General features: G+C 43.1%; 1 protein-coding gene across 25 annotated transcripts in view; it reads right to left on the bottom strand.

Annotated features, from left to right (window-relative positions):
• Positions 1-11,810, bottom strand: part of GPHN (gephyrin) — a 295,598-nt gene extending 283,788 nt beyond the window's left edge. For 13 of the 25 annotated variants that reach the window (XM_075613542.1, XM_075613540.1, XM_075613543.1 and 10 more), the window contains exon 1: positions 11,643-11,808. In XM_075613542.1, the coding sequence (XP_075469657.1) occupies positions 11,643-11,706 (64 nt within the window). In that variant the 5' untranslated portion in view covers positions 11,707-11,808. Of the gene's footprint in view, positions 1-11,642 lie in introns of all 25 variants that reach the window. The other 12 variants (XM_075613538.1, XM_075613539.1, XM_075613564.1 and 9 more) reach the window with 4 other exon arrangements.
• Between the last annotated feature and the right edge of the window lie 724 nt (positions 11,811-12,534).

Here is a 12,534-nt window from a genome sequence, read left to right as displayed (position 1 = left end):
ACGCTAGTCCATAATTTGTCACACATACACTTTAAATTGCTGATACATTTGGAGGGAAGGGGAGGGAGAGGGAGAGCGGTGTGTGTTCCAGCATAAATGTAAATGTGTTGCAGTTTATAGGAGCACGAAGGGTTTCACAAAATTATCAACAAATCATCAAAATCAAATAGCCCATATTCTGGAGAATACCAAACGTAATACTTTATAAGGAGTTGATATCACGAGAAAACCACAAATGGCACGACGACAATTGTAATTCCTCCTAAAATCAATGTCTACAACAGGAGTTCTCAACTTTTTTATATATTGGGTGCACCCTTGCTTATCATCCCCTTTTTCGCTCACACACCCACTTCCTACACCTTCCACATTCACCCTAACATCATATGCACCCTTTTATTCAACACACAGTCCACATTAATCCCTTCTCGCGCACACACACACACACACACACACACACTTTCTCAATTATTTACTCCACATTCACCCCCCCACCCATTTCCTTACTTCAATCACACAACTTACCCAGCCACACAGAAAGCACTCAGCTCCCTCCACTCCCCACACAAACCATCACACATCCCTCCCCACAAAAAGCACTCACTCCTCCCCTTTTCGCTCTACTACCTTCCTACACACCTAAAACAAGTCAGCTGCTCAGTAGGTGCATTAAATGGTGTCTGGAGGAGCCTCTCTCTTTCCTGTGCGGGGCTGAGAGAGTAGAGGCAGATTGCAGCCTCTACGTCTCCAGGCAACGCGGGAGGTGCTCACTGAGCAGCGGGGTTTCCCCCAAAGAGAAAGCACCCTTGGCAGAGGCATCCTTGGCCGAGTGTCGCAGCACCCCATGGTACCTCAGCCCCCTGGTTGAGAAATACTGCTGTAAATTAATGAAGAAGAAAAACAAACGTTCGTAAATAGTTCTTAATTAATGCGACAGTGTTTTGGATGTAGGCATGCCAACTACTGTTAGCTCGCTATGAAGACATTCCTCCTGTTAACTATATTCTAATGAATTAAATTGTAGGAGTTATTTCTGCATATAGAACTCAGGGAAAATAATGCCCAATCTTATATTAGTTAATGCACTGCTAGTGCTAATGATATAACACAGCATTGGTGAATCAGGGTCTTTATTCCTCAGTTTAGATTTCAAGCATGGTGAGACGTTCAAAAGAACAGAATGTATATTGTGAATTATATAGCGATATTGGTTTTCTTATTGCTTCCTACCTGAAAGATCAGGTAAAAGGCAAAATACTATGGACCAGATTCACAGAAGGGTGCAGGCTTTAGCATTCACGTGAATGGGAGTAAAAATGTGATCAATCTTAGCACCCTTTTGTGGATCTGGGCCTATGAATGGAAACCTGGTGGTATTGTGAAGAGATTCACTTAATTACTTTATGGAGTTACTCATATCACAAAGGTATCCTCAATTCCAAAAAACATTGCGTTCGGCAATTAAACAGATTGTGAATCGAGACTGGGAAATTTTCATCTACTGTATGTGTCATCTTATAAAGCGAGCAGAGAATCACCACTTTAAAGAGATGGAAGAAATTAAGGGTTTATCAAATCTGTTCCTGTTAAAGTGTCAATCCAGTCTAAATAACAGCATTAGAAGCAGGGGGATCAACAGCTGAACCGCATTATGTTTAGCTCTGGAGACCCCCACTGGATTCCAGGAAACAGAACGGCTTTGTTAATGTTCGTCTCCCTGGACATTTAAACAGCTGTCCAATAGGAAACCACAACAGATGACATTGGATTCCCAAAAGGGGAGGGGAACAGCAGTAACTAAACATGTAACCTTCTTGGGAACTAGGGGTGGGGAGGTCTCAGGGCTAAAAATAAATAACAGTTCAGCTCCAGTGATGGAAAAAATATATATAAAAATCACAAAGGTTTATTTTGTAACTGAAGCTTTTAAAGAACTGCATAAAATATGGAGACATGCCACAAAACACCCACAATGCCATGCATACTGGCCATGGTATTCACCATACTTTTACTTCGTAAGCTACTCATCAACTGGAATGAGCTACATTTTGGTTACTCTGACAATATATAGCTTTGATCCCAGACATACAGACAGAAGTCTTTTATACAGTATACCCTTGATGAAGCATATTACCATCTTTGAAGAGCCTGAAGCATTATAATGCAATTGGAAATAATGCAACATTGATAAATTAGACTATAACAGGGGTAGCCAACACCAGTCCTCAAGGGCCACCAACAGGTCAAGTTTTCAGGATGTCTCTGCTTCAGCACAGATAGCTCAAAAAATTTTTTTTACAGTAAAAAGCACTTGTCATTTGCCAAGTGGAGCTAAACATATACTGATGAGCCACAACTTTTGCCTTACAGCTAACAGACTAATTAAAACTTTGCAAGGTGATATAGAAAAAAAGAGGTTTATTAATGCCGGGGCACTCCCGGCTCTTTTATGGAATAACAAGCAGTCAAAGAGTCTTAAACCAGACCTTTTTGATTCGGCAATAATATAATTTTCTACCAAGATTTGGTATAAGGCCAAAACCAATTATCAATTAGCCTCAGCTCCTTCGAGGTGTACCCCTATTTTTGACAACCCGGACTTTGGTCCGGGTTGGTCCACAGATATTTCGGATTTATGGAAGGTTAAATTAAATTATTAAACTTTAGTGATTTTTGTCAGAGATACTCTTTCACAGGAGCTGAGGTGTTTAGATTTTTATAAGTCTCCCACTATTTTAGGCAGTTCTCCCCATTTGGATCTTTTCCGCAGTGTACAGTATTCAAAGAACTATTTAGAAGTAGAAACTAATCATTTGGGCCTTATCTCAATTATTTATCAATTTCTTTGCTCTCGTGAATTTAAAGCTCCCTGCACACACCGGTATATGTAACATTGGGCATGGGATTTTCAGGTAGAGATTCCATGGGAGGACTGTATTAATTAGGACTGGTTAATCTGGATTAACACAATGAACACATCATTATGCACAATATTTAAAGAAAATATCTATAAAGTTATTTTCCGGTGGCATTTGACGCAGATTTATCCAGAGACCACAAATCTCTGTTGGAGAGGTTGTGGGGGGGGGGGGGTGATATGGCACATATTTGGTGCTTCTGCCTCAAAATACAGAGGTCCTGGGAAGTGGTGCAGAACCTAGTGCGAGAGATTTTCGGAATGAGGATCCCCTAAACCCGATTATAATGGTTCTGGGTAAGTCGTTAGATAATCTAAATGAAAATAAAGCTAAAATATTGTCACATATTCTGACCGCGGCCAGACGCGCAATAGCCGGGGCCTGGAAAAAGCCTCTGCCCCCCTCCAGGAGATATTATTTTGAGAATAAATGGAGTTACAGTCTATGGAAAGATTAACTGCCTATGTTAGACATAGTTCAAGAACATTTCAAAAGGTCTGGGAACCCTGGAATTCTAGGGGAGGAAGAGGTAAATGTTTCAGTTACGGTGGATGGAGGACTATATCTTTCCTATTTTAGAGTTGGTAATCCTATGTGATATTTGGAGCTGGCACGGTCCAGCATCGGATTTCTGTTTTTTTATATTATGTTTTACTTTTTATGATACCGGTGTTAATTTGATGGTACCACCACCACCCCCAACCCCCCTTCTACATTCCTTACCTTTGATTTTCCAAAAATAAGCTACAAAAAAAAACTTTGCAAGGTAAAACAATAAAAGGGTTGAGCATTAAGCTTGACAAATACCCATAGTCGAAAACACAAGATACAAAATGATATGTATCCGCATTATATATAGGGAAACCAATGTTTCCAACTATTTGCTACATATTGTAAATCCAAACGTGAACTTTGTGAATATTTTTTCACTGGGTGATAAATGTTACTGCCGTCATAAAACAATATTTAAGTTTTCCAACTGCCACTTTTATGTTGCATTATCAAGCCACTGACAAGCTCATGAATATATAGAGATGTTCATTATTTGAATGTACAGTACTTGCTAATTTGGGGTCTGATTAGCAATATAACAGTAAAGTCATTTGTTCATCAAAAATATATTATACCTAGTTTTTTGACCCATGAAATGCTGCCTACTAAAACCTGACTTTAAAAATAAAATTGATTATTATTCAGCATTAAAGGAAAGAATGCTTCAACTGTAAACCATTCCATCAGATATTAAAATGAGCCAGACTTCCATATTGCATGATATATTGTGGTATAAAATGTTACCAGTCAGTAAAAAGCAAAAACTGAATATTTCATAGGACAAAACGTATCAGCTAAAAACAGTTGTGTATGAAAATACTGTGAATTCTGACAATTATTTTACTCCCTAATGTTAAGCAAATATCATCAAAAAAAATTCCCGTTTATGAAAGTATCGTTATCTTTTCCCTCGTCCAGAAATGAAACCGGAAATGTAAAAGGACACTGGTGAATATACTCTTGAAACAGCAGCTCTGTATATTTGGCCTAGAATTAACTGACCCCAGTGATACAACACAAATATGAAATCGCAGAAACCAATTATAGTCAAAATTGCAAATAACAGATATAATAGTAATATTCATGGAACATGTTCAACTAAAATGAATAATCACTTGGGGTAAGTCCCATACTGAAGTGAACTAATGGCAGTTATATGTTAAGTATGATAAAACTAGATTACCAATGGATTAAAAAAAATGTACTGTAGGCATGCAGAAATATTTTTATTTTTACTTATTCCTGAATGTTTATCCTAGAAATATTGGCAAACATTGAAAACTGAAACTTAGGGGGACTCTAGGAGTTAGTTACCATTGAGGTGAGGAAAAGTAGATACATTAGACAATTGCAATACCCTTGTAAAATGCAAAGGGGGAGGACAATTTAAAATACAGATTTTTTTTTTTAAATAAATATTTTTTAAAAATCTAGAATTGAATTGTTAAACATACCAATGCTTTTAGTTCACCTTGGCCCTCTGTATCAAACACTCCATAAAGGTACAACACTACACAAAAAATGTCTGGGAAAGGAAACATCTGGAGCTAGAAAAACTAATTTTTTAGAAATGCTAACTGCAATCAATATTCAAACTTTTAGGGCTCGCTTTCTTATGCAATTCCAATAATTGCATCGGAAGCAATGTTTCTGAAATGTGAATAATCAGGAGAAAATGATAACAAAATAAAGTATCAGTGTTTTGAATTACAGCTCACACAAAGCATGTGGTTTAATTTCAATATACTAGGTTTAAAATTAACCAACATCAACACAGAGATTAAATCAAAAACACATTTCCTTTAAAAGAAAAAGAAGCAATAATGTCAAAAACCCAAGATTCAAAAATCAATGAATAAACAATTGTTTATGTTTTATAAACCATGCCAATTTACTTAATTAGCACAATTTCTGGTTTAGTTTCTTAAGCTTTCAGTCACAAAGAGAATGGAAATTAGAATCTGGGACTATTACAGTTTGTCGCCCCTTGTCAGTCAATGATGCAAAAAGAAAAAGAAATAATTACATTTCACATCTTGGACACTAAAGTGTTCTCACTGATGCCTTTTTTATGTTAATCCTTGGTGGCGCGGTAGAAAGATAAAGAGTTGTGTTGGTGTGTATTTTTTTTTTTTTTTTTTTTTTACAGGCAGTGAATTTCCTCCGTTTGCATTCAGCACCAGTGCAAGAGAACAGCTCCCTGTCAAGAGGGGGGGGGGGGGGGGGAGAGATGGGGGAATTCCCAGTATGTACAGACACCATTTTTTTTTTTACTCCAGGATATTCCAGCATCCTACAAACGATGAGGCACAAAATACAAATGTAAGTGACTAGGATTCCAGCAGAATCCTTCTACCAAAAATATTAAAACGTCAATGTGGACATATTATCAGTGGAAATAAGCCGACTGATATGAGAAACGGAACAACACAGCACAAGCATGATCCTCTGCAATATCTGCATTTTCTCTCATCATATCTGCATTTTATTCCATGATGTCTGCCAGGAAAATATAAAGTATACATATATCTAGGCTTGTTAGATGTTCACCCCCACCCTTTATGGATAGCAATAGCGTTTGGTGTTGTGAATGGAATCCCCTAACATTGCAGATTTCTTCCATCAACCTCCTATTAATATGTCCAGATCTTTCATTTCAGGATCTCTGCCTCTGTACGTCATTCTGAGCTCGAAACTCCAACACCTCCCATTTCAACAACAAAAAATAGCAAAATGAGATCTAGAGAGAAGGATGGAGGATTGGCACCAACATTTGCTACTGATCTATAAGAAAAGGGCAATCATTACCAGCAAACACACCATTGATTCATACATACATACATATATACATACATACATATCCACCCTTTAAAAACCACAGTCTAGAAAAGCAGTAGATTCATCACAGAGTATCTAAGAAGATGGTGAAAATTGAAATAAAATAGCTTAAATGTGGCCAATCACTGTCTACACGCTGGCATGCCAGACCTTCAAAAATGATTTAAAAAAAAAAAAAAAACAGAGATTGTATTGGGCCACGGTGCCCTAGATAAACACTCGGATCTGCCCTAAACCGAAAATAAAAATAGATTTTTTCTTTTGCAATCACAATAAAAATTGCTGTTATACGTCCCCACTGCAGAGACCACGTTGTGTTTGCAGCACTGGGGAACGGAGGATCATGCTTTGCAAACGACTGCAATCCTTATCTCATCTCCATGGGTGGGTTTCCCCCTTTTCTCCCTCCCCCCCTTAAAAACTGTCAAATTAAAAGGTGTGTGTGTGTGTGTGTGTGTGTGTGTGTGTGTGTGTGTGTGTGTGTGTGTGTGTGTGTGTGTGTGTGTGTGTGTGTGTGTGTGTGTGTGTGTGTGTGTGTGTGTGTGTGTGTGTGTGTGTGTGTGTGTGTGTATAAAAAGAAAAAACTGAATAAAAAAAACTAAAAACACTATTACACATTTAAGGTAGAAAAAAAATACTATATCAAGCACACTGCCATTAAAATCCAGGGTGGCATTTATTTTAGGAGACTGTAGGAATACAATAACACACACACTATATTATTTAAAGCAACAGCAAGAAATAATAAAATATAACAAATGTTAGTGAAAAAGCAGGTTGGTGTTTAATTCTGTAAGGTAAATGGTGGCTGTGTAATTGCAAACCACACAGCATAATACAATACAAATAATGATATAAAAAAGCAGTAGAATAAGAGATTGGGTGATGTTAATTGTCAGAAAGGCATATGGATTACGTTTAGTTACAATCCCCAGAGCTATGTAAGCAAATAATGTATAGGGCGAAATACAGTGCTATCTTGATTTACAAAGTGGAGAATGCTATAGAAACACCAACTAAAATAAATAGGAAATGGTGTGTTTTAGGGCAGCAACAAAATACATAACAGTAAAGGCAAGTACTGGAATAGAAAAAAATAGCCACTGCAATAGCATTCATATATACATATACATTTCACAGGGGATGTAAAATAAAGAAAATGACACAAATTGTCTGTGTAATGGCATATATTTGCTGTACAAACCACAGACCAATAAAAAAAAAATCATATACCAGCAAAATAAAATTAAGCGATTGTAATATAAATGTTCAGTGCAATGGCATTTGTTTAGAGGGAGAATGTGTGTGTGTGTGTGTGTGTGTGTGTGTGTGTGTGTGTGTGTGTGTGTGTGTGTGTGTGTGTGTGTGTGTGTGTGTGTGTGTGTGTGTGTGTGTGTGTATATATAAATATATATATATACACACATATATATATATATATATATATATATATATATATATATATATATATATATATATATAAAGATGTAATGGCCTCTCTTTGTTGTGTAGGAAGATTACAGATCACATACCAATCACATATAATCAGAAGAAAAAAAATGAAGCAATTGTAATATAAATGGTCTGTGCATGGAGATTATAACAGTACTGGTGTAACAACCATAGACAAGTAAAGTGTGTGTGCATGTGTGTGCATGTAATAAAGAAATTGAAACATAAATAAAAGGTTAAATGCCATGTATTTTGAAGGGGACTAGAACAGTAAAAACCAAAGACCAGTGTGTGTGTGTGTGTGTGTGTGTGTGTGTGTGTGTGTGTGTGTGTGTGTGTGTGTGTGTGTGTGTGTGTGTGTGTGTGTGTGTGTGTGTGTGTGTGTGTGTGTGTGTGTGTGTGTATACACACCATATAGAATGTATGGTTTAATATTACGGTTACTTTATTGCAATCTACACATGTGTGTGTATGTATGTATGTATGTATGTATGTATGTATGTATGCATGTATGTATGTATATATATATATATATAAACATACACACGTGTGTGTGTGTGTGTGTGTGTGTGTGTGTGTGTGTGTGTGTGTGTGTGTGTGTGTGTGTGTGTGTGTGTGTGTGTGTGTGTGTCAATAAATTGTCACTAAACAATATTTGTAGATGTGTTTGAAGGGATTATACTACTAGACACACACACAGCTGCAGAATACAATACAGCAATGGTAATATATAAATGGCCCTTTCCTAGCTGTGCATGGAGATTACAGCCCATACACCAATGCTACACTGTATTAGGGTGAGCTGGGGGTTTGGTGATTGCCTGGTGCCATCTTGCAGTGACAGGGACCTCAGCCCCTCTATATACAGGCACCTCATCTCCTTTATATACAGGGACCTCAGCCCCTCAGCTAGTGTATATACAGGACGGGGAGGGGAGCTGTATATACAGGACGGGGGGGGGCTGTATATACAGGACGGGGGGGGCTGTATATACAGGACGGGGGGCTGTATATACAGGACGGGGGGCTGTATATACAGGACGGGGGGGGCTGTATATACAGGATGGGGGGGAGCTGTATATACAGGATGGGGGGGAGCTGTATATACAGGACGGGGGGGGCTGTATATACAGGACGGGGGGGCTGTATATACAGGACGGGGGGAGCTGTATATACAGGACGGGGGGAGCTGTATATACAGGACGGGGGGGAGAGCTGTATATACAGGACGGGGGGAGAGCTGTATATACAGGACGGGGGGAGAGCTGTATATACAGGACGGGGGGGGGAGAGCTGTATATACAGGACGGGGGGGAGAGCTGTATATACAGGGACGGGGGGAGAGCTGTATATACAGGGACGGGGGGAGAGCTGTATATACAGGGACAGGGGGAGAGCTGTATATACAGGGACGGGGGGGAGAGCTGTATATACAGGGACGGGGGGGAGAGCTGTATATACAGGGACGGGGGGGAGAGCTGTATATACAGGGACGGGGGGGAGAGCTGTATATACAGGGACGGGGGGGAGAGCTGTATATACAGGGACGGGGGGAGAGCTGTATATACAGGGACGGGGGGGAGAGCTGTATATACAGGGACGGGGGGAGAGCTGTATATACAGGGACGGGGGGGAGAGCTGTATATACAGGGACGGGGGGGAGAGCTGTATATACAGGGACGGGGGGGAGAGCTGTATATACAGGGACGGGGCGGAGAGCTGTATATACAGGGACGCGTGGGAGAGCTGTATATACAGGGACGGGGGGGAGAGCTGTATATACAGGGACGGGGGGGAGAGCTGTATATACAGGGACGGGGGGGAGAGCTGTATATACAGGGACGGGGGGGGAGAGCTGTATATACAGGGACGGGGGGAGAGCTGTATATACAGGGACGGGGGGGAGAGCTGTATATACAGGGACGGGGGGAGAGCTGTATATACAGGGACGGGGGAGAACTGTATATACAGGGACGGGGGGGAGAGTTGTATATACAGGGACGGGGGGGAGAGTTGTATATACGGGGGGGGGGAGTTGTATATACGGGGGGGGGGGAGTTGTATATACAGGGACGGGGGGGGAGTTGTATATAAAGGGACGGGGGGGAGTTGTATATACAGGGATGGGGGGGGGGAGTTGTATATACAGGGATGGGGGGGGGGGAGTTGTATATACAGGGATGGGGGGGGAGAGTTGTATATACAGGGATGGGGGGGGAGAGTTGTATATACAGGGACGGGGGGGAGAGTTGTATATACAGGGACGGGGGGGGGGAGTTGTATATACAGGGACGGGGGGGAGTTGTATATACAGGGACGGGGGGGGGAGAGTTGTATATACAGGGACGGGGGGGGAGAGTTGTATATACAGGGACGGGGGGGAAGAGTTGTATATACAGGGACGGGGGGGAGAGTTGTATATACAGGGACGGGGGGGAGAGTTGTATATACAGGGACGGGGGGGAGAGTTGAATATACAGGGACTGGGGGGGAGTTGTATATACAGGGACGGGGGGGAGTTGTATATACAGGGACGGGGGGGAGTTGTATATACAGGGACGGGGGGGAGAGTTGTATATACAGGGACGGGGGCGAGAGTTGTATATACAGGGACAGTTGTATATACAGGGACAGTTGTATATACAGGGATGGGGGGGGAGAGTTGTATATACAGGGATGGGGGGGGAGAGTTGTATATACAGTGATGGGGGGGAGAGCTGTAAATACTGGGACGTGGGGGGGAGAGCAGTATATACAGGGACGTGGGGGGGAGAGCAGTATATACAGGGACGTGGGGGGGGAGAGCAGTATATACAGGGACGTGGGGGGAGAGCAGTATATACAGGGACGTGGGGGGGAGAGCAGTATATACAGGGACGTGGGGGGGAGAGCAGTATATACAGGGACGTGGGGGGGAGAGCTGTATATACAGGGACGTGGGGGGGAGAGCTGTATATACAGGGACGGGGGGGGAGAGCAGTATATACAGGGACGGGGTGGGAGAGCAGTATATACAGAGACCGGGGGGGGGGGGGGAGAGCAGTATATACAGGGACGTTTGGGGGAGAGCAGTATATACAGGTACGTGGGGGGGAGAGCAGTATATACAGGGACGTGGGGGTGAGAGCAGTATATACAGGGACGTGGGGGGGAGAGCAGTATATACAGGGACATGGGGGGGAGAGCAGTATATACAGGGACGTGGGGGGGAGAGCTGTATATACAGGGACGAGGGGGGGAGAGCTGTATATACAGGGACGAGAGCTGTATATACAGGGACGAGGGGGGGGGAGAGCTGTATATACAGGGACGAGAGCTGTATATACAGGGACGAGGGGGGAGAGCTGTATATACAGGGACGAGGGGGGGAGAGCTGTATATACAGGGACGAGGGGGGGAGAGCTGTATATACAGGGACGAGGGGGGGAGAGCTGTATATACAGGGACGAGGGGAGGAGAGCTGTATATACAGGGACGAGGGGGGGAGAGCTGTATATACAGGGACGAGGGGAGGAGAGCTGTATATACAGGGACGAGGGGGGGAGAGCTGTATATACAGGGACGAGGGGGGAGAGCTGTATATACAGGGACGAGGGGGGGAGAGGTGTATATACAGGGACGAGGGGGGGAGAGCTGTATATACAGGGACGAGGGGGAGAGAGCTGTATATACAGGGACGAGGGGGAGAGAGCTGTATATACAGGGACGAGGGGGAGAGAGCTGTATATACAGGGACGAGGGGGAGAGAGCTGTATATACAGGGACGAGGGGAGAGAGCTGTATATACAGGGACGGGGGGGGAGCTGTATATGCAGGGACATGGGGGGGGGGGGGGGGTAGCTGCCAGGGCCGCGCACCGGCGGCGGCGGGAGGACGCATTACCTGTGAGGACCCCGACGCGGATTTGGTGGTCGTGGTTGGTGAGTATCATGCCCTCGGCCGCCATGTCCCCCCCCGGAGCCGCTGTCACCGCTGTCACCGCCGCCCGCCCGCGCAGCACGAGAGAGAGCGCGCGCGCGACAAGCCTGGAGAGCGCGAGGCAGGGAGGCTGGCCGAGCGCCGAGCACAGGGAGCGAGAGACCCTGACTGACTGGAGGAGGTGACAGGCGTTAGCAGTTCACAGCCGATGCTATCGAGCGGGGACAGCTAGGCTTGTGACAACTTCATAGAGGGGCAGAAATCTCCTCCTGGCTGCAGGGATGAGGCAAAGAAAACAAAGGTCATTGCAACAGATGTATCAAAGGGGGGAAAACTGCATTTGCTTGGAATAAAATTATTTTTCTTTAATCAATTTGGTCCCGGGGGGGGGGGGAGTTGTACTGCTTCAGTATGGGGGCAATAGTGGAGCAAATAGTTGCCCCCTATGGTTGCACGTACAGTGACGCGGCTATCGCGTCAAAACAAATGCATTGTCGCTGTCGTCGGCGCTTATAGTGCACGCGACAGTGCTACCAAAAATCTGGTAGTCACTGTTATTTGATTTTTTTTGGCCACGGTCTCCCCTTGCAGCCAATCAGTAGCTTCTCCGTCCCTCTGCACTCCCCCTTTATGACATGTATCGCCTAAATTTGAAATATAACTATCGTGACAGCGACGGGTGATGTCATCGGTCGCCGTCACTATAAGCGTGGCCTAAAGAGGGTATTTTACATAAGTGTTCTGGCTGCAAAACTGGCCCAAAAGAACTGAATCAGATTTATTAAAGGGAAAAAAAATAATTGCATTAAATGAGATTCCTTCATTTTTTTTGTATTTAAATGTTTATAACCCGCAC

Source organism: Ascaphus truei, chromosome 9 (genome assembly GCF_040206685.1).
Source record: "Ascaphus truei isolate aAscTru1 chromosome 9, aAscTru1.hap1, whole genome shotgun sequence".
In the NCBI taxonomy this organism is placed as follows: domain Eukaryota; kingdom Metazoa; phylum Chordata; class Amphibia; order Anura; family Ascaphidae; genus Ascaphus; species Ascaphus truei.
Note: the sequence above shows the minus strand (reverse complement) of the source record. Positions and strands in the feature narration are given on the sequence as shown.